The 22,142-nt window shown below is 47.6% G+C and overlaps 1 protein-coding gene across 3 annotated transcripts in view; it reads right to left on the reverse strand.

Annotated features, from left to right (window-relative positions):
* Positions 1 to 22,142, reverse strand: part of MPP2 (MAGUK p55 scaffold protein 2) — a 75,082-nt gene that overhangs the window by 47,527 nt on the left and 5,413 nt on the right. For 2 of the 3 annotated variants that reach the window (XM_077917378.1, XM_077917376.1), the window contains exon 2: positions 13,083 to 13,191. In XM_077917378.1, the coding sequence (XP_077773504.1) occupies positions 13,083 to 13,113 (31 nt within the window). In that variant the 5' untranslated portion in view covers positions 13,114 to 13,191. Of the gene's footprint in view, positions 1 to 13,082; positions 13,192 to 21,078; positions 21,213 to 22,142 lie in introns of those variants that run through there. The other variant, XM_077917377.1, reaches the window with a different exon arrangement.

Genomic DNA, 22,142 nt, shown 5'->3' on the forward strand with positions numbered 1-22,142 from the left:
AGTGGACAAGAGGATTCAAAGCGTGGTTCCAAAGAAGCCAAATGCCATTTCCAAAATGTCCAGGAGCACTTTTGGAAAGATCAACCCAAAATTGTACATTTCCCTAAAGCGCAGAAATCCGCCCCCCTTTTCCCACAACCAGAAGCTATGAATTACCACTTCTTTGTCATTGTCAACACACACTCCCGATAACTTACAGAAGGCTGAGCTGTCAGAGTCTGTTACCAAGATAGGAATGTGCCACCTGCAATAGCTCAAAGGACAGCTGGTGGGTAACAGTATTTGTGAAGGAATTTAGCAGCCACCAGTAAGCAGCACTTAGTGACAAAAGAAGTGCCATAGGTACATATTAACCATGTTCAATCATGGATGTGTGGGGAGGTGCCAGGGATGCGAGGTTGGGGTCAACCCAGTTTCAAACGGGAAGTGTAGATAGGTATGCATTAGCACATCCTAACCAGGGGGTTGGGCCCCTATTGTCCATGTTAGCTCTGAGGTCAGAAGCTGTTCAGCCAAAGAGTCAGAAAAGGTATTTGGATAGCTCAGTTGCTTAGAGCGTGGTGCTGATGACGCCAAGGTTGCAGGTTCAGTCCAGCTGCATATTCCTGCATTGCAGGGGGTTGGATGAGATCAGTGGTTCCCAACCTTCTTTTGGCCATGCCCCACCTAAGCATCTCTAAATTCCTCATGCACTGCCCGCCCGCCCGCCCCCCACCGGTGGCATATAATTCTTATTAGTCAAAAAGTGAACTCCTATTCACATGGAGGAAGCCTAAAAGGCCATTGGCTTGGTCTAAGCAAGCTTCCAAATTGCCCCCCTCAAAAATCAAATTGCTCCCCAGTGGGGCATGTGCCCCATGTTGGGAACCATGGGACTACTTAATAATAATAATATTTTAATAATCATTTATAATTTCTATAATAATAATTTGCTATTTCTGCCCCACCCATCTAGCTGGGTTTCCCCAGCCACACTGGGCGGCTGCAAGTTGTTGTTGTTGTTGTTGTTGTTTAGTCGTTTAGTCATGTCCGACTCTTTGTGACCCCATGGACCAGAGCACGCCAGGCACCTCTGTCCTCCACTACCTCCCACAGTTTGGTCAAACTCACGCTGGTAACCTCGAAAACACTATCCAACCATCTCGTCCTCTGTCGCCCCCTTCTCCTTGTGTGATCTTTCCCAGCATCAGTGTCTTCTCCAGGGAGTCTTCTCTTCTCATGAGGTGGCCAAAGTACTGGAGCCTCAGCTTCACGATCTGTCCTTCCAGTGAGCACTCAGGGCTGATTTCCTTAAGAATGGATGCGTTTGATCTTCTTGCAGTCCATGGGACTCTCAAGAGTCTCCTCCAGCACCATAATTCAAAAGCATCAATTCTTCGGCGATCAGCCTTCTTTATGGTCCAGCTCTCACTCCCATACATCACTACTGGGAAAACCATGGCTTTAACTATACGGACCTTTGTTGGCAAGGTGACGTCTCTACTTCTCAAGATGCTGTCTAGGCCTGTCATTGCCCTTCTCCCAAGAAGCAGGCGTCTTTTAATTTTGTGACTGCTGTCACCATCTGCAGTGATCATGGAGCCCAAGAAAGTAAAATCTCTCACTGCCTCCATTTCTTCCCCTTCTATTTGCCAGGAGGTGATGGGACCAGTGGCCATGATCTTCGTTGCCAACAAAAGATTAAAAATACATTAAAACATCAGTCATTAAAAAACTTCCCTAAATAACAATAATTATTCCTCAGGATCCCTTCCAGCTCCATGAGTGCAAAGAAAGGAGGGGAAAGCGGACTCTTATTTCAGTTTAACCAAAACAGGCATGATGGCATCTTTCCCTACACGAATGCCACTCAGAACATTCACATAGCTTCCAGGTCATGCAGAACTCTTTCCTTGCACAAAGGCTAGATGAAAAAGTATAGCTCAGCGGTTTTGCATCTGCTTTGCATGAAGAAGCTCCTAGGTTCAAGCCCCAGCATTTATGGCTGCCCATCTGAAAGCTGACATAGAATCACAGAACTGTAGAGTTGGAAGGGACTCTGAGGATCATCGAGTCCAACCCAGAGGCAGAGCAAGTTGGGTGCAGTGGGTGTGGCCCACCCTGGGTGTCATCCCTGAGGGGGGGTGACATCACCCCCCTGGGATGCTCGGCGCGCCCCCGGGACACTAGCCCCTCCCTCCAGGTGCAAGCCCACCACTGGTCCAACCCTTTGCCATTGCAGGAATTGTCATGGAATTCGACTCAAGATTGATCCAGAGTAGAGTCCAGTGTAACAGAGTAACAACTTAAACACATTGCAGGATCCCCCCCCCCCCAAATAGAACAGAGGCAACTGTATTCCCTCCAGCAGAGCTTCATCGCTACTGAAGGCATATAAGCATAATGGTCACCAGTGGCGTAGCGTGGGGGGTGCAGGGGTGCCGGCCGCACCGGGCGCAACATCTGGGGTTAGGGCAAATCCACAGGTTAGGGGGCGCAAATGCACGGGTTAGGGGGCGCAAATGCACGGGTTAGGGGGCACAAATTACTTGCATTGCCCCGGGTGCTGACAACCCACGCTACGCCACTGATGGTCACAAATCCAATACATTCAGGATTGGCACAGTCTATAAGAAATCCAGTTGTAGCAGGCTCATCTTAAACTTCCAATAACTTATAAGAAGTGTAAACCTTAACACTAAGCATACAGACCACCACACCAGAAGTAAGAGGGACAGAAAGAGAAAGTGAAACCCAGGCTCCTTCTGGCCTTTCTATTATAGTCAACATGACCTTGAGAGATATAGATAAGAACAGGGGTAGGCAAACTAAGGCCTGGGGGCCAGATCCAGCCCAATCGCCTTCTAAGTCAGGCCCACGGACGGTCCAGGAATCAGTGTGTTTTTACATGAGTAGAATGTGTGCTTTTATTTAAAATGCATCTCTGGGTTATTTGTGGGGCATAGGCATTCGTTCCTCCTTTTTTTTCAAAATATAGTCTGGGCCCCCAAAGATCTGAGGGACAGTGGACCACCCCCCTGCTGAAAAAGTTGACCCCTGGATAAGAGAGACCCCTGGATAAGAGAGCCAGTTTAAGCCTGCTGTACTCAGCTTCTCTGAAGGAATAACCCAAGCTTCACGAACCTTCTGCTTGCTTCTGTCACACAGAGAAGCTCCCACAACCTTCCTGAATTAAGTAGAATAGGAAAGATATCTACACATCAGAACAACACTTTCTGTACTAAGAAATGCAAACTGACAGGAATATGCATTTTGTCCCATGTAAGAATCGAACCTGCAACCTTCAAACTATCAGCACCACACTCTAACCAACTGAGCTATCCAGGTCATCTATGCTATAGCAGAATGTGTGGCTTGGCTTTGCACCTCTCTCTTTCTGTCTCTCAACTGGCTGCTGTTGCTTCCACCCCTGGGTAGACAGAAAGCAGCTTCCACAGAATTAACCCTACTAAATATTTCACACATATCTAGGCCAGAGCCTTAATCTGGAACACCAGGGAAGTGGGCAACATTATCATCCCCACAGTCCCTTGCCTCGGGGACAGCTATCTCCTACCTCCTCTATGAAGCTCCGATTTCAGAGAGGGAACGAGGAACCTCTCTTCCGAAAAGAGGTCACTCACTGGGCTGCCATTCACAGCTGTCTTCTGGAAAGATGCTGAGGGCACTTCTTCCTGCTGCCGTGGCAACCGTCTCAGGGTACCACAGCCCTGTTAAGATTGCTCTCAGCTCAGTTTTGCAGCGGAACCGAAGGCAAGGGAAGGCAGTTCTTCCCCACCTCTTTTCTAACAGTCTCAAATGAGGCAAAAAAGAATTGCCAGACAATGAGATGCAAAAGTTTCAACAAGTGAAACTGGCTGATTAATGGATTTGGACCAGCAGCTACCACCCTTTAAATGTGATATACAGTGGTACCTCGGGTTAAGTACTTAATTCGTTCTGGAGGTCTGTACTTAACCTGAAACTGTTCTTAACCTGAAGCACCACTTTAGCTAATGGGGCCTCCCGCTGCTGCCACGCCACCGGAGCACGATTTCTGTTCTCATCCTGAAGCAAAGTTCTTAACCCGAGGTACTATTTCTGGGTTAGCGGAGTCTGTAACCTGAAGCGTATGTAACCTAAAGCATATGTACCCAAGGTACCACTGTAAATGTGCTTTGCTGCCATGAACCCTCACTACTACTGTACATTAAAAATGGGCTTTCACCACCTTGAATGTCTAGCTAAAAAGATTGCTCAGATTTTAAACCAAATATGGAACCTTCCCAAACACTTGCAGCCCAGAAATCTATTTTTATGTACATGCATCCCACTTTTAGGCTACAAACCCTCCCAAAGTGGCCAGAAATTGAATAATTATCTATTCAGCTTGGTTCTCAAAATTATAATGTTGTCTCTTTAAAAGATTGCTGCCAGTGTTTTTTAGGAACTGGGTGCCACTTCCAGCTACAGGGTGCTTAAATCTTATAAGGGTACTTAAATCTTATAAAGGGCACTTGAATCTATCAAGCCTGTTCAGGCTGGAGTTGAGCCAAACTTTATTAGCAAAAGTTACCAAAGAACTTTCAGTCTCCCCTCAAACTGTGGGAAAGTATCAGCACCCAGGGGGAAATTTGGCAAAATGCCTCCCCCAGCCTGTACACACACACACACACACAGACACACACACACACACAACCTGGGCCTACAACGGGGGGGGGGGGGTCGGGTCACAGCATTAACACTCCCGCAATAACTTGCTTCCCTCATAGTCACAGCCTTGGATTCAAACAGAAATCAAGCACCCCTCTGACTTCCTAATCTACCACTTTCCTTCTAGCTTTTAGTTCACACCACCCAACTCTCTCCACTCTGCCCTTTGTCTGTCTCACTATTTGAGAGTTGAGGGAGGAGCCCCACCCATTTGGCATCTGGCACAGACCCACTTCCTTTGTTCCCTTAATGGCCCATCACCCAGGCTATCGCCTTGCCAGAAAGCTAGCCTGGCTTATATTTTAACAGTTGATGGATAGGATGGAGAATTCCAGGTGCCAACTACGGATGTAACACAAATTTATCTTGACTGTTGAAGAAAGGAGTGGTCTTGATTCCTGCCGCCTCTCAAGCCGGTTTGCTAGGACTCTAGAGGCTCAGATTCTGAAACTGAGAAGTGGAGCCTGGTGAGGTTGGGGCAAAGCCTGGTTAGCATTCATATATGGAGCAGGGCATAAGAAGTAGCTGTCTTGCCAAGCTATTTTGACCATCTACTCTAAATAATAATAATAATAATAATAATAATAATAATAATAATAATAATAAATATTTATACCACGCCCTCCCTGGCCAGAGCCGGGTTCAGGGCGGCTAGCACCAATAAAATTTCAGTAAAAACATAATAAGAAAAAAGAAAAAGAGCAATTTAAAATACAGGTTAAAATGCAATTTAAAATGCAGCCTCATTTTAAAAGTCAAAGCCATAAAGGGGAGGGAAACATAAGGGTCAGACTGAGTCCAAACCAAAGGCCAGGCGGAACAGCTCTGTCTTGCAGGCCCTGCGGAAAGATGTCGAGTCCTGCAGGGCCGTAGTCTCTTGTGACAGAGTGTTCCACTAAGTCGGGGCCAGTACTGAAAAGGCCCTGGCCCTAGTTGAGACCAACCTAACCACCTTGTGACTTGGGACCTCCAAAATGTTGTCATTTGTAGACCTTAAGGTCCTCCGTGGGGCATACCAGGAGATGGGTCTCCACTACAGCAGAGCGTCTTTCCCATCACCTGTTATGTGATTCTCTCAGCTGGAAGTGCCAGGGAATGAATGGGGGACTTTATGCACACTCCCCCTGAGCTATGGTCCCTCCATAGCTGGTGGGAAGGCACTGCCAGGGTTTGGAGTTGGGATTAGAGCCTTAAGGCTCAGAGGCGAGGCTTGATCAGCATGGGCAGAGCTAAGGAAAAAAGGGCTAAAGCCAACCAGATAACAGCTTCGCTGCTGCCACTAACTCAGGGGTCAGCAAACTTTGTTAGCAGGGGGCTGGTCCACAGTCCCTCAGACCGTGTGAGGGGCCGGACTATATTTTTGGGGGAAATGAATGAATTCCTATGCCCCACAAATAACCCAGAGATGCATTTTAAATAAAAGCACACATTCTACTCGTGTCAAACCACGCTGATTCCCGGACCGTCTGCGGGCCGGATTTAGAAGGCGATTGGGCCGGATCCTGCCCCCAGGCCTTAGTTTGCCTACCCATGCTCTAACCAATCACCCCAAGACCTACTTCTTTCACCTGCAGGTGCTGAGAAGACAACCAAAACTTGAGAACCTGAAAACCACCCTGCCAAGTTCAGCATCATCCACAGTGTCTCCTTCATATTAACCAACCAACATCAGCTCCCAGACAATCGAACCCCGGAAGTGACTGTTCCAGTTTTCAAACAATTTTTGGAAGCCGAACATCCGGCGCTTTGGTTTCCGAACATTTTGGAAATTGAATGGACTTCTGGAATGGATTCTGTTCAAGAACCAACGTACGCCTGTATATATATTCAAACATTTTCACTGAAGCATGGCAATCATTTGAATCACTGTACTTCTTGAGGCCTAGAGAGCATCTTGAGAAGTAGAGACGTCACCTTGCCAACAAAGGTCCGTATAGTTATAGCTATGGTTTTCCCAGTAGTGATGTATGGAAGTGAGAGCTGGACCATAAAGAAGGCTCATCGCCGAAGAATTGATGCTTTTGAATTATAGTGCTGGAGGAGACTCTTGAGAGTCCCATGGACTGCAAGAAGATCAAACCTATCCATTCTTAAGGAAATCAGCCCTGAGTGCTCACTGGAAGGACAGATCCTGAAGCTGAGGCTCCAATACTTTGGCCACCTCATGAGAAGAGAAGACTCCCTGGAAAAGACCCTGATGCTGGGAAAGATGGAGGGCACAAGGAGAAGGGGACGACAGAGGACGAGATGGTTGGACAGTGTTGTCGAAGCTACCAGCATGAGTTTGACCAAACTGCGGGAGGCAGTGGAAGACAGCAGTGCCTGGCGTGCTCTGGTCCATGGGGTCACGAAGAGTCGGACACGACTAAACGTCTAAACAACAACAACAACAACAACTTCTTGAGGCTTTGAAAAGAGGCCGAGATGCTTGGGGGGGGGGTGTTTGTTCATTCCCCCCTTGCCTCCCTCATGAGCTCCACCTGATGCAGGGTTTTTGCACAGGAAGCCATCAGTTTTCTAATCTCTTTAAGATGCTCCCTGATTTTCCCCTACTCCTCCCCTTCCCCGGAGCCTGCTCTATTACATCCTCGTTTCTGTGGCAACGGGGGGGAAAGAGATTTGCATCCAAGGTTACGCTAAAACTAGGGATGGATGAAAGAAAGATTTAAAGAGAGAAGCAGAGACAGAGAGAGACAGAGAGACAGACAGAGGGAGCACAACTCTGGCTGCAGCCCCAAACCCAAATCCTGCCAGCACATCAAGTCTCTCAGAATAGGAGAAGTCACAAACAGGAATGGGCAAATAAACCCAATTTCTCATTTATCCAATACTGAATTCAGTTCTCGGCATGTCCATGTCAGTTTTGCAATGTGTTACTTAAAAATAAAAGCACCCTCATGACAATTCATCAGCATTTTAGTGCGAAGTTCTCCATATATATATATATTAAATATGCAATTTTGCCTGATGCGCACATTTTCTGCAAAGCAATTTCCCCTAATATAAGGTAAGGCAAAAGGTAAAGGATCCCTGGACGGTTAAGTCCAGTCAAAGGTGACTATGGGGTTGCAGCGCTCAACTCGCTTTCAGGCTGAGGGAGCCGGCGTTTGTCCAGAGAAAGCTTTCTGGGTCATGTGGCCAGAAGGACTAAACCGCTTCTGGCACAACGGAACACAGTGACGGAAACCGGAGCACACGGAAACACTGTTTACCTTCCTGCCGCAGCGGTACCTATTTATCTACTTGTACTGGTGTGCTTTTGAACTGCTAGGTTGGCAGGAGCTGGGGCAGAGGAATGGGAGCTCACCATGTTGCGGGGATTCGAACCGCTGACCTTCTGATCGGCAAGTCCTAGAGGCTCAGTGGTTTAGAGCACAGCGCCACCCACGTTCCCCAATAGAAAACATTCTTGTACCCCTATTATATGCACACAGAGCCACGCTTTACCCTAGCAGATGGGTTTTTGTACTTGGCTAGAGAAAAGGAAAGGAGAGAGGAAATAGGGGCTGCCTAATATCCAGACTGGGACGCAGGTGGCACTGTGGGTTAAACCACAGAGCCTAGCACTTGCCGATCAGAAGGTCGTCGGTTCGAATCCCCGCGACGGGGTGAGCTCCCGTTGCTCGGTCCCTGCTCCTGCCAACCTAGCAGTTCAAAAGCATGTCAAAGTGCAAATAGATAAATAGGTACTGCTCCAGCAGGAAGGTAAACAGCGTTTCCGTGCGCTGCTCTGTATCGCCAGAAGCGGCTTAGTCATGCTGGCCACATGACCCGGAAGCTGTACGCCGGCTCCCTCGGCCAATAAAGCGAGATGAGCGCAGCAACCCCAGAATTGGTCACGACTGGACCTAATGGTCAGGGGTCCCTTTACCTTTACCTTTAATACCCAGTCTAATAGGGGCTGTGGGTATGTATGAAGGCTGTTTGGAAGTCTAGCCTGCAAACTTCATCCACCGTTGTGGTAGCTCTCAGCTTAGGGCAAGACCTGACACTTTCACTACCATGTGTGGTTAACCGGCTTATGCAGAGCTGTGAGGATTACAGGCTGCGCTCCCTGTGTAATCAGAAAATTCAGAGAGGAGATCTAATTGGACAGGCAAGAGCTTAGAAATTGAGACAAGAGCTAGCAGGTAGATGCTGAGGATGAGTGCAGAGACTTGAAACCAAATGGCTCCTGTGGTCCATGAGATGTGCCCCCTGGGAGCAGAGGCATACGAAGGGGGGCGGGGGGGCCTGGGGGCCATTACTGAGGGGGTGTGACAAAAAGGAACACGATGGGGGGCTCTCGCCACCAGCCCCGTGCACGGCAGCTCATCACTGCACCTCCAGCGCACTCATGTCCCCAAAGCTGTGTGAAAGCTCCTCTTTTTCTTTGGTTTTTTTTGTCAGCGTCACTTGTGTGGGTTCTCTTACTATTGGCTTGTTGTATTTCCTTGGTGGTGAGAGAGGCTGCTGTTGTTGAGTTGTTTAGTCGTGTCCGACTCTTCATGACCCCATGGACCAGAGCACGCCAGGCACTCCTGTCTTCCACCGCCTCCCGCAATTTGGTCAAACTCATGTTAGCAGCTTCGAGAACATTGTCCAACCATCTCGTCCTCTGTCGTCCCCTTCTCCTTGTGCCCTCACTCTTTCCCAACATCAGGGTCTTTTCCAGGGAGTCTTCTCTTCTCATGAGGTGGCCTCAGCTTCAGGATCTGTCCTTCCAGTGAGCACTCAGGGCTGATTTCCTTAAGAATGGAGAGGTTTGATCTTCTTGCAGTCAATGGGACCCTCAAGAGTCTCCTCCAGCACCAGAATTCAAAAGCATCAATTATTCGGCGATCAGCCTTCTTTATGGTTCAGCTCTCACTTCCATACACCACTACTGGGAAAACCATAGCTTTAACTAAACTAAACGGTAAGAGAGGTTAGTGGTGGCTTAGGATGTGGTTGGTTGTCTTTGGTTGGCTGTAGTGAGGTTTGTTTTTGTGTGTGAGTGGGGGTGGGGGTAGGGGTGGGTGTTTGGATCAGGTTAGCCAGATTGACCCGTATGCTGCCAGGGGATTCTTGTTGTTGTCTTGTTGGACTACATATGTGATAAAGGGGAACCATACCAGGGTAAAGGCATCTTCTTCTATTTGTCGCCATGTCAGTTTCATTTTATTGGTTAGTTTTTCTAATAAGGCTGTTTCCCATACTATTTGGTACCATTGATCCATCAGGGGTTAGCAACCTTTTTCAGCCAGGGGCCAGTCTATCATCCCTCAGACCATGTGGGGGGCCAGACTATATTTTTTGGGAGGAAATGAATGAATTCCTATGCCCCACAAATAACCCAGAGATGCATTTTAAATAAAAGCACACATTCTACTCATGTAAAAATACCAGACAGGCCCCACAAATACCCAGAGATGCATTTTAAATAAAAGGACACATTCTACTCATGTAAAAACATGCTGATTCCCAGACCATCCATGGGCCAGATTTAGAAGGCGATTGGGCCGGATCCGGCCCTCATGCCTTAGTTTGCCTATCCATGATCCATGCTTACTCCTGACAGGTCTCTCCAGTGTCTGGCTTTGATGTTTCTGGCTGCTGAGAGTAGGTGGGTTATGAGCTCTTTATGATTGAGTGGGCCTTATTATCTTGGAAGATGTTTAGTAGGGCCAGTTCTGGGGTGACTTCTAATACTTGCTTAGTTATTTTGCATATTTCTTGTAGGCACCACTGAAATTTGAAAGAACAAAGGCTGCCTCCGTCAAGTCGTCAAGCGACAAACCACGTTATGATGTACAGCTGCGTTCGAAGTTATTCAACTCCCCTCGCAAACCACATTTGTTATCAAAATTCACAGACTTTGGGCTGTTTCCAAATCAAACAAAAGCAACTGAAGTAGCCCAACAGCATTTCTGAAACAAAGACCACATGGAACAAAATGCTGTGTGAATGGAGTTGCAGTTTCTCTCAAAATATGCACCTTTTTGAGTCAAGATGAGTGTCGGAATATTTGGAATGGTGAAAATCCCAAAAGTTATTGACAAGAAGTCTGTGCCATATACACAGCACCCTGACTATCAAGTACTTCCAAAACGATGTTATGATTTTGTCCTCAGCACCAAGAAAACAAAAGCACAAAAGATAGTTTATGGGAAACTCGTAGGAATGACAACAAACTCTGAGAGCCCCACTTAGACTAAACACCTCAAAGAAGCTGGAGGGAAATTAAGATACTCAGCACTGTTCACACTCCTGCTTATATTTCCCAGCAACAATAAGAACTTTTGATGCAAAACACCGCGGAAAAAGAAGGCCACGCAAACCCTGATACAAAAAGCAGAATGAGTCAGGATCATGTTACACCATGGGAAAGTGCACTCGGCTTCGCAGCAACAAAAGCAAGGGCAAAGGAAAGCAAATACCTGCACAGGACCACATTTTGATGTCTGCTACCTTCTCCCCCCCCCATTGAATCACCAGAGCTGGGTAGTACTGTACATGGTTTTCAACATCGCAATGTAAAGGTAAAGGTAAAGGTACCCCTGCCCGTACGGGCCAGTCTTGACAGACTCTAGGGTTGTGCGCCCATCTCACTCAAGAGGCCGGGGGCCAGCGCTGTCCGGAGACACTTCTGGGTCACATGGCCAGTGTGACATCGCTGCTCTGGCGAGCCAGAGCCGCACACGGAACACCGTTTACCTTCCCGCTAGTAAGTGGTCCCTATTTATCTACTTGCACCCGGGGGTGCTTTCGAACTGCTAGGTTGGCAGGCGCTGGGACCGAACGACGGGAGCGCACCCCGCCGCGGGGATTCGAACCTCCGACCTTTCGATCGGCAAGCCCTAGGCGCTGAGGCTTTTACCCACAGCGCCACCCGCGTCCCTAACATCGCAATGTATCACCAGTCAAATATCGCAATATACTGATATATCACAATGTCTGGAACAAGGATGGAGCTATCACGCTTTCTCCCACACGGTGAGTCCCAAGGCTGAGGCCAGTTCTCGGACCTGTTGTGGACTGAGATATTTCTGCATCTGGAATCTGTGGTGCAAGATCTGCAGCTGCTTTTGAGAGAAAGCGGTGCAAGCTTTGCTCTTCTTGCCTCCTTTACTTTCCTCCTTGCACTGCTGGGGAGTAGAAGTCAGATCTGGGGAGGGGGCGGCTTGTTGGGGCTGTTTGCAGAATCTGGTGTATAATAAGTGAATATCCCAGAGCTGCAAGACCACAGGGAGAGATCTGGGTTATTTCTGGGGCCCTTCCCTTCCGGGCCGTTAACAGCCTCGGGGGCAGGGAACCCCCCAGAGCAGCTCCCCGACTCCATCTCCTCCTTCACCGAGGGCCAGTAGTAGCCCGTGTCAGCCGCCGCCGCTGCCACCCCTGCAGGGTAGACCGGGTAAGAGGCATTGAGGGCCAGCGGGATGCTCATGAATGGAGGAGCCAGCAGGACCCTTCGGAAGCGTGGCTGGATCACCCTCTCCCACATGGTGAATTTTGCATAGCAAACACACATCATGATTGGCGATATATATCGCCGGGTCAAAAATTATGAAACCAATATCTTGATATGGACTTCAAAACAGTTTTGGACAGTATATTGCCCAGACTCCTTGGCTTCAACATCAGCCCCAAAAAACAACGACAATGAAGTCTTCCACCTCACATTTCTCCATTTACTATCTAGCCCGGGGGCAGGAAGCCTGTGGCCCTCCAGATATGGCTGAACTACAACTCCCATCATCCCTGGCCATTGGTCATGCTTTCTGGGGCTGATGGGAGCTGGAGTTCAGCAACATCTTGAGGTCTTCCCCACACCTGATCTGATGAAGAGCTCAACAGCTTTCCCACTGCTTTGTGATATTTTGGTTGGCCTAATTGAAGGTGGCGCCCTACCGTGGATTTTAGAATTTTCTTATATACCTTTACATATAGGCACGTTTGTTTTCTATAGCTGGTTTTGCGAGCTGTCCCCCCCCCCCCATCATCAAGGAAACTTTTCCCACCTGGATTCGTCTGCCAAGGTGTGCTCGCAAGCAAGTGTTTGGTTCCAGCCGTAGCCCCGCATACTTGCAGGCAGTCGTAAAATGGTACAAAGCAGATATTTGAGGAATAATCCGTAGCACAGTCGTACCTTGTAAGTTGAACAGAATCCGTTCCGGAAGTCCCTTCGACTTCCAAAATGTTTGGAAACCAAAGCCCGGCTTCTGATTGGCTGCAGGAAGCTCCTGCAGCCAATCGGAAGCCCCGGCGGACGTTCAGCTTCCAAAAACAGTTCGCAAACCGGAACAGTCGCTTCTGGGTTTGCGGCGTTCGGGAGCCAAAACGTTTGAGAACTAAGCTGTTCGAAAACCAAGGTACGACTGTACTCAGAGTGGAGCAGGTTTGGGGATGCTGAGATAGGAGCGAGTCATTACCTGTCTCTGAGTCGGTGGAAGCAACAGGCATCTCAGCAGCTGGGGATGTTTGCACAGTGTCAGAAGTTCAAGTGGCTGGCGTTCCTTCTGATGAGACTTCTTGGCGGTGCTGTGAAGAGGAGAGAAATGGAACAACTGATAGATGGTCTAGGGCAGGCATGTCCAACTCCCAAGAGATTGCGATCTACTCACAGTATAAAAGAAACTGACAGTGATCTATGCTTTTAGGGAGCCAAAGTTCTTGAGCTTTTTTTGTGGAGAGAAATAACTAGGAGACCACAGATCGACCTGTTGGACATGCCTAGTCTAGGGCATGAGGAGGGCAGCTTCCAGCCTGTCTTGTCTGTGCCTACAACCACAAGATTTGCCAACTGCAGGCCCTGTTTCTTGTTCACTTACTCTGTGTGATTTATTGCTGGCTGACTCCCTGACCATGCCCTGGTCTCTGAGCTTTCATTGTTGAGGACCACTTCCCCTTACTGGTAATTGGTCGAGGACCTAATGTCCATAATGGGCAGAGCCAATGTCAGTGGTGGGCGGAGCCAGAATTAAAGGCAGGTAGGTCTCTCTGCTTAAGCTTTGGTGTTGAAAAGCTCCTCTGTAAGAGCTTTTTAAAAGCACTAAAAAGCAGGCTGAGATTGTTCTGAAATAGATGGTCTACCCACACTGCTAACAGGACCAGGCCTAGGTTTCAGGGGGCTCTTGGCAAAACACCCCTCCCAGTGTACCCCCTACCTATGTTTGGAAGATCAGCACTCCAGGAAAGGGAGTGAACACTTTCTTCCCTTAACCTTTCTAAGCTCTACAACCATAGGAATCTGTAGCTCCTTAGAAACTAGTCAGCTAAGAAATCTCAACAGAGACAATCATCTTATGGAGACCTAATTGTTCAAAACACATGGGTGGGGGTTATAAGACATGAGTTCATAAGTCTGCCTCCTGCATCTCCCCCCTCCCATTTGATTCTGCTTTGGGATGCTGTCCTTTTGGGTATATTCCATTTGCGGAGTTGAGACTGCTGCTTGCAAGCCTATGGAGACGCTTCTGACGGAAGCAGTGGACTCAGGATGCTCGGGATAAGGCATTCGACTCCATCGCAGGGGATTTGCCTGCTGCAGCGCTTCTCACTAAACTGCTTATGATTTTTGGATTGTTTTCTTTTTGCATCTCTTGGCAGTTCCTGGACTGCTCCCTGTGCTTTCCCTGTACAGGATGGGCTTTATTTGTTGCTTCCTCTCCCTTCTCGAAACTGGAGCTGAACAGCTCAACAGATGCTCACACTCAAAGCATAAAAATAGTTCTAAGCTAGCTACTAACCATAAGCAGGCGAAGCGGCTTTTCAAACCTCGTGCAGCTTTACCTATTTAAAACCAGGTTGCTACAAGGGGTTGAGCAGCCTGCACCAACATGCTGCCCTCAATATATTCTTGGATTCCAGCTCCCAGCTGGCCAATGGTCAGGGATGATGGGAGTTGTAGTCTGACAGCATACGGAAGGCACCAGAGTGGGGAGGCTGGGGTACAATAACAGTGCTGAATTTGAGTCAGGGAGGCCCATGGTTCAAATGAGATGCTTGTGTTCTCTAGGCTCAGGTCCAGAAATGAGTGTTGTGGGCTTGGCAATGCTTGCCTCCTAGAAGAAGAGGTGAGCATTAGATGCCCTCCAAGATAGTCTTCCCACTTTGATTAAAATGGGAAGAGCAAAAATCCATTTCCAGACTTACACATCCTTTGGGAGTATAACACTGAGGACACTGTGGGGCAAAGGCCCACCTCCAGAGGGGACCACATGCCATCTCCAGGCAAGGGATAGATGAATCTGTCAACTTGGCTTCTCTCTCTTTTTCCCAATCTCAAGTTCAGTTCTCTACATTTCTGCATCAGTTTGCAAATTATTTGAGTTGTTTGCATTTAAATGCAAACTGAATTGAATCTCGCCCCCCTCCCAACAGCAAGGAGGCCTCCCTGTGGAGAGCATGCCACAAATGGGGAGCCACTGCAGAAAAGGCCCTGCTCTTGTGTTGCCGCCCTCTGAACCTCTTGTGGAGAAGGCACACAAAGACGGGTCTCAGAGGATGGTTGCAGAGTCCAGGTCGGTTGATATGGGGGGAGGCGGTCCTTGAGGTATTGCGGTCCCAGGAAGACCATGAGGGAACCTAAAAAGATTCCCAACCCCTTCTCTGTCAGGATAATATTCCGCAACTAGGGCACATGAGCCTAGCTCTCCCCAGCCAAAGTGACACATGTTAACCACTGCATTGCCCTTTGCCAGCTCGCCATCTTGTAACTGTTAGTGGAACATAATAAACTGGGGAGCAGGTACTACTCTTTCAGAATTATATCTGGAAAGGCGAACCTGTGGCCCTCCTGCAGTCATTGCACTCCAACTCCCATCAGCCCCAGTCAGCACAGCCAATGGTCAGGGATGACAAAGGATGTAGTACAACAATTGAACATCCCAATTTGTATTACATATGATCAACATATGGAAGTGAGAGCTGGACCATAAAGAAGGCTGATCGCCGAAGAATTGATGCTTTTGAATTATGGTGCTGGAGGAGACTCTTGAGAGTCCCATGGACTGCAAGAAGATCAAACCTCTCCATTCTGGAGGAAATCAGCCCTGAGTGCTTACTGGAAGGACAGATCCTGAAGCAGAAGAAGAAGAAGAAGAAGAGGAGGAGGAGGAGGAGGAGGAGGAGGAGGAGGAGGAGGAGTTTGGATTTGATATCCCGCCTTTCACTCCCCTTTAGGAGTCTCAAAGCGGCTAACATTCTCCTTTCCCTTCCTCCCCCACAACAAACACTCTGTGAGGTGAGTGGGGCTGAGAGACTTCAAAGAAGTGTGACTGGCCCAAGGTCACCCAGCAGCTGCATGTGAAGGAGCAGAGACGCGAACCCAGTTCCCCAGATTACAAGACTACTGCTCTTAACCACTACACCACACTGGCTCTCCAGGCTCCAATACTTTGGCCACCTCATGAGAAGAGAAGACTCCCTGGAAAAGACCCTGGTGTTGGGAAAGATGGAGGGCACAAGGAGAAGGGGACGACAGAGCACAAGATGGTTGGACAGTGTTCTCAAAGCTACGAACATGAGTCTGACCAAGCTGTGGGAGGCAGTGGAAGACAGGAGTGCCTGGCGTGCTCTGGTCCATGGGGTCACGAAGAGTCGGACACAACTAAACAACAATGACCACATGATCAACATAGTTGCTGGTATTTGGGGGCTATGGGGGCTGCAATGATGAGCTTCTCCTGAGCTTCAGGTTTTACTTCTACACCTTCCAGGGTTTCAGCAAACAGAAGCCACGCAATTTGCAGGCTTCTCTTTCCAAGGAAGCCACTTAAAAAATAAATAAAAACACAAGCCAAGGAAATTGCCCTGGCCGGTCACCCCTAAGACGCTCCATTATTAATGCAGCCCTCGCTGACAGCTCGCAAGAGAAATCTCAACCTGGTCTTCTGGCAGCAGAGGGAAATAATCCATCACACAGCCAACATGCCCACGAGCAGGGGCTCCATCAATAAGCGAGGGATCAATAGTACTCGGGGGATGGAGGAGTCACATCCCTTTTGCTAATGGACTCGTAGATGTTTGGTGGGGCCTGAAGGCAGATCCGGATCCAGAATCTGGGAGGCAGGGAGTCAAGCGACCCGGCTAAACTGGAATAGGTTGAATGTGCAAAATGAGAATTCTCTCGGGCTGCGTCTTATCTGATTGGGATACTCTGTGCAAAGTTGAAATGCTGAGCTGCTTTCAGGAGCCCCACTCGTTTCGGAGCTTCTCCATATTGTAGAGTTGGAAGGGGCCAAAAGAGTCATCTAGTCCAACCCCCAGCCATGCAGGAAGCTTTTGCCCAACATGGGGCTCGAACCCACAACCTTGAGATTGATATTCTACCGACTGAGGTCTGGCAAATGCCCCCCTCCTGGAGCTGGCCTTCTGCACATGCCCAGAGGCACCTATATCACCTCCTTACTCACAGCTTCCTAGGCTAGCTAGATTCCAAGGCAGGACCCTGATGAACATTTCCTGAATACTATCCTCAGCCACTTAAATTAGGGATATTGAAACCCGCAAGGAAGAATTTTGTCTTTCGATCTAGTGGGGGGGGGGAGCACAATGGATTTCTTTTGGAAACCCTTTTTGATCTTTGGCCTTGAATTATCAGAGGATTGCTTCCATTACAGTGGGGCCTCAGATATAATCACACATGCATATTCCATCTCCAGCTACGCTGCATCATGGATCTGTAGTCTAAAGACTGCGTAAATATCCTGAGCAGGTATTTTTCCATCCTTGCTGCCTGAACTAAGCAGCTAAAAACGTTACAACATTTTGCAAATGTTTTGTAAGCGTTTTAAAGATGCCAGTTTTATAAAATCTTAAAATCCCAATGGGAAAAACTAAAAAGCAAAGAGCAAAACTTTTTCTGGCAGCAGAGGAAGCTAGGAAATTTCTAGAACACTTTTTCTGCACTGATTTGATGATCTGGGCTATACATAAATACAACCGTACCTAGGTTCTCAAATGTAATCCATTCCGGAAGTCCATCCGACTTCCAAAAACATTCAAAAACCAAGGCGCGGCTTCCGATTGGCTGCAGGAATTTCCTGCTCTCAATTGGAAGCCGAGGAAGCTACGTTGGATTTTTGGCTTCCGAAAAGCGTTCGCAAACCAGAACACTCACTTCCGGGTTTGCGGCGTTCGGGAGCAAAAACATCCGAGTACCAAGGCGTTCAAGAACCAAGGTACAACTGTAGTTCAATCATGGAAATTGCCTGCAATAGAATGTTTTAATCTGTCTGGAGCTGGAAATGGAGGTCAACCTCCTTCTAAAATTCTTGCAAGCATATAAATAAAATCAATTGGCTATTTACGATCAGTGGCAAGGCATCCCTGGAGGAAGGAACAGAAAGAAACAGGTTGGCTGCAGGAAGTACCTTTATAAAGTAGGCTATGTGACAGGCACACACAGAATCCAAAGGTTTCTACATACAGTACACATCAGCTCACACCGTCTTTCCATCTTCTAGCCAGCCGAGCAAGAAATATTCTTTACAGCAGGTCAAAGGTGCGTTCTGCTAGCCAGGCAAAAGCACTCAAAGAGGGTATGGAGCAACGCTGGGGAAAATATCGCCTGGGGTATTTTCCAAGGGCCAGACAGAGAGACCTGGGGGTCACATTCGGCTTCCAGGACCAAAGGTTGCCCATCTCTGGTCTAACAAGAAATGGCATTTATTGTTGGGATGAGAGCCTGGGGAGAAAGCCAGAGGGTTTCTGAGATGGCAGGGAGGTTAGCTGGAAATCAGGGTAGCGAAAGACAGTGTGAAAGGCAGAGACCTCAGCCCAGTATACCTGAAGGAGCATCTCTACTGCCATCATTCAGCCCAGACACTGAGGTCCAGCTCCGCCGTTTATCTTCCCGCCGGAGCGGTACCTATTTATCTACTTGCACAGGTGTGTTTTTGAACTGCTAGGTTGGCAGGAGCAAGGACCGAGCAACGGGAGCTCACCCCATCGCAGGGATTCAAACCACTGACCTTCTGATCGGCAAGTCCTAGGCTCTGTGGTTTAACCCACAGTGCCACCCGCATCCCAGGTGCCTGATAGCCAGGTATAAAATACACCTGGCACCTGGCTAATTTTGAACACTTATTGCTTCTGGGGCAGACAGCCAAAGCCAGGTGTCAGGAAAACCCCAACATATTTCCTTAATAGTGCGTGACATTGTCTGCAAGCTTTCTGATGCCATGTGCCAGTCATAAACCAGAGCTTGTGAATTTTGCCAGTGGACAAGAAGATTGTCAAGGAAAGAGAATTAAGAACGATTGACTGCACAACTGTGAGCAGCATGCTGGCAGGGTAAGGCCCTTACCTGTGCTTAAGGGACAGGAGGAGTACAAGGAGAACTGGAAAGTGGGTGGGTAGGGTGGAGGTTGGTTCTTTACGGCAAATGGGGCACTGCCCCACCACGTCAGTCTGCTCTCAGCCAGTTCCCACCTGCCTGTCTGCATACTTACAAGCGGTCCAGGTTTGGCGAGAGATTTGTTGCAGGCTGAGACATTTTATTTTAGAATCAATGGAGATTGAGTACTTGTTTATTCCACATAGTCCAAACACCATCGAGATCTTGCGTATTTTTAGTCCCTGAATAGTGCTTCTTGAGGAACTGGTTCTGTTCCAAAAACTACAGATTGATTCTGCATTACCCCACAATGTGTACATTTGAAAACAGATGAAGGTGGTCTGTGCATTGTGTGTGTGTGTGTGTGTGTGTGTATCCATACCTGCCCCACGATGTTATGGCTGGGTGTGTACCAAGATCACAATCACAGCCAGGGTGGATTTGATTTAAATCAAATCGATTTAAATCATGATTTAAATCACTAGTCAGTAAGACTTGATTTAAATCTATTTGTTTGTTTTTACAGAAAGACTCATTCTTGCTGGTATAATCTTAATATTTACAACCAGATGAAGGTTTCATTTTTGGACTAATAAATTTTCAGAGTAGTTTTTACAAGTTATATCCAAAATTACTGACTTGGTTATACTATTAGAAATACAGAGATCGATAATTATAAAATTATTGCGAGGTTTAATAAGTTAACTGTTTTAACTTTTCTGCTGTACTTTATTGGAAGGAGAAAAACAATCATTTCCGTCATAACAATTTAAACAATTTATTTAACTACAACAGTAACATTATAGCGTATGTATCCATGTTTGTTAACTGTTGTGGTTAAACAATTTTTAAAAAAAACTTAGACTGAGTTTTAGCACACATGAAAAACTTAAAACAAATCCTTCTTTCCTGATACATAGCCTTTGGACTATAATGTAACTTAAATAGAAAACTATCTTTAGAAAGATTTTTTCCTCCAAAAGGATTTTATTTTTAAAAACCCAATTATTATTATTTTTTTAAATCCAATATGAATTTTTAAAATCTGATTGATTGATTGATTTAAAAAATATCATTGATTTTTATCCATCCTGATCACTGCTTCCTCCTCTTCTGTCCACCTGGGCCACGAGCATGGAGGAAAAGGAAAACCTCATCTAAAAGTGGATTTTCAAGCATGTCTCAAGGAACCATCGAATCACAGAACTATTGAGTTGCAAGGGTACCCTCAGGGTCATCCAGTCCAGCCCCTGACAATGCAGGAATCTCAAACTTAAGCATCCATGATTCATGAACCTCTGCTATAAAAAACAAACCAGTGAAGGAGAACCCACCAGTTTTCAAAGGAGTCCATTCCACTGTCCAACAACTTCCACCACCAGAAAGTTCTTCCTGGTAAAGGTAAAGGGACCCCTGACCATTAGGTCCAGTCGTGGCCGACTCTGGGGTTGCGGCGCTCATCTCACTTTATTGGCCGAGGGAGCTGGCGTACAGCTTCCGGGTCATGGGGCCAGCATGACTAAGCCGCTTCTGGCGAATCAGAGCAGTGCACGGAAACACCGTTTACCTTCCCGCCGGAGCGGTACCTATTTATCTACTTGCACTTTGAGGTGCTTTTGAACTGCTAGGTTGGCAGGAGCAGGGACTGGACAACAGGAGCTCACCCCGTTGTGGCGATTCGAACCGCCGACCTTCTGATCGGCAAGTCCTAGGCTCTGTGGTTTAACCCACAGCGCCACCTGGTAGTTAGTCGAAATCCCCTTTCTTGAAACTTGAATCCACCCCAACCATTGGGGATGGCAGGATCCAGACCATAGCTGTCAACTTTTCTTGTGAGGAATCCTATTCGGAATAAGGGAACTTCCCTTTAAAAAAGGGAAAAGTTGACAGCTATGATCCAGACTCAATCTAGGCTGAAAGCAGCGCACTCAGGATAACCATACACGATTCCGGATTGAGGGGGAAATGACATTTTTGTGCTGCAAGCAGGTTGGTGCCTACGCCGCCATGGTCTCCAGGGAAGCATCAATCTCATCGTAAAACAGCTCTCTCCCTCTCTCTCACACACAGACAGATACAAATCCTACCTACTCACTCAGCAGCCTCCGCCAGCCTTTTTCCCCCTCCCCAGCAGCTGAAAAGGATTCCGACATCATCCATTCAAAAGCAGAAGCCTTCTGGATTATAGGAGCCTGATTTCACGTGACAAGCTAGGACCTGCCATGGGGCTGAGGGAGGGGAAAGGGGGGAATCGTAGGCTGCTGAGCTGCTCTGTGCTGCCAGCCTATCACCACATTCCCCCTTATGTAAGACCCTGCTCCACTCAGGCTGACGGAAAGCTCCCAATGTTTGCGGCTCTTTGTTTTCAAAGAAAAACACACAAATGCCCTCTTTATTGTCAGCGGTTTTCGAAACGGGCAGAAGCGGTACCACGGAGAGAGCCATTTTGAGGATGAGCAGAGCGCAGCTGAAACAAAATTTCATACGCATTTTAAAAAAAGAACCGCCGAGATTTAGTTTCCATTATTTTTCCACTTTTGTTAACACCATACTTAAATGGTTGCTTTTTTTCTCTTTTTAAAGTCCCCTTATTCTTGGGAATTCTTTAGTAATCGTTTTAGGTGTCAGCGTGCAACTCATCCCTCTCCTGCCACAACCCCCCTCCCAGTCCAACCATTCCTAGCACTATAAATCTTGAAACTGCAATTAGAGTATGAGCTTTGATTTGCAAGAAAACTGTAGGGAAGGAGAGTTTGTGCCGCCGCTGCCCCGCTCTAACCCTTTTCGCCTCTAAAATGCAGAAATCATGGTAAATCACTTTTGCGTACAGTGGTACCTCGGGTTAAGTACTTAATTCATTCCGGAGGTCTGTTCTTAACCTGAAACTGTTCTTAACCTGAAGCACCACTTTAGCTAATGGGGCCTCCTGCTGCTGCCGTGCCACCGGAGCACGATTTCTGTTCTCATCCTGAAGCAAAGTTCTTAACCTGAAGCAGTATTTCTGGGTTAACAGAGTCTGTAACCTGAAGCGTATGTAACCCGAGGTACCACTGTATTATAGAATCAAAGAACTGTAGAGTTGGAAGGGACCCCAGGGGTAATCCATAGCTGTCAACTTTTCCCTTTTCTTGCGAGGAATCCTATTCGGAAT

The sequence above is a fragment of the Podarcis muralis genome, chromosome 13, assembly GCF_964188315.1.
Source record: "Podarcis muralis chromosome 13, rPodMur119.hap1.1, whole genome shotgun sequence".
Taxonomy (NCBI): Eukaryota; Metazoa; Chordata; class Lepidosauria; order Squamata; family Lacertidae; genus Podarcis; species Podarcis muralis.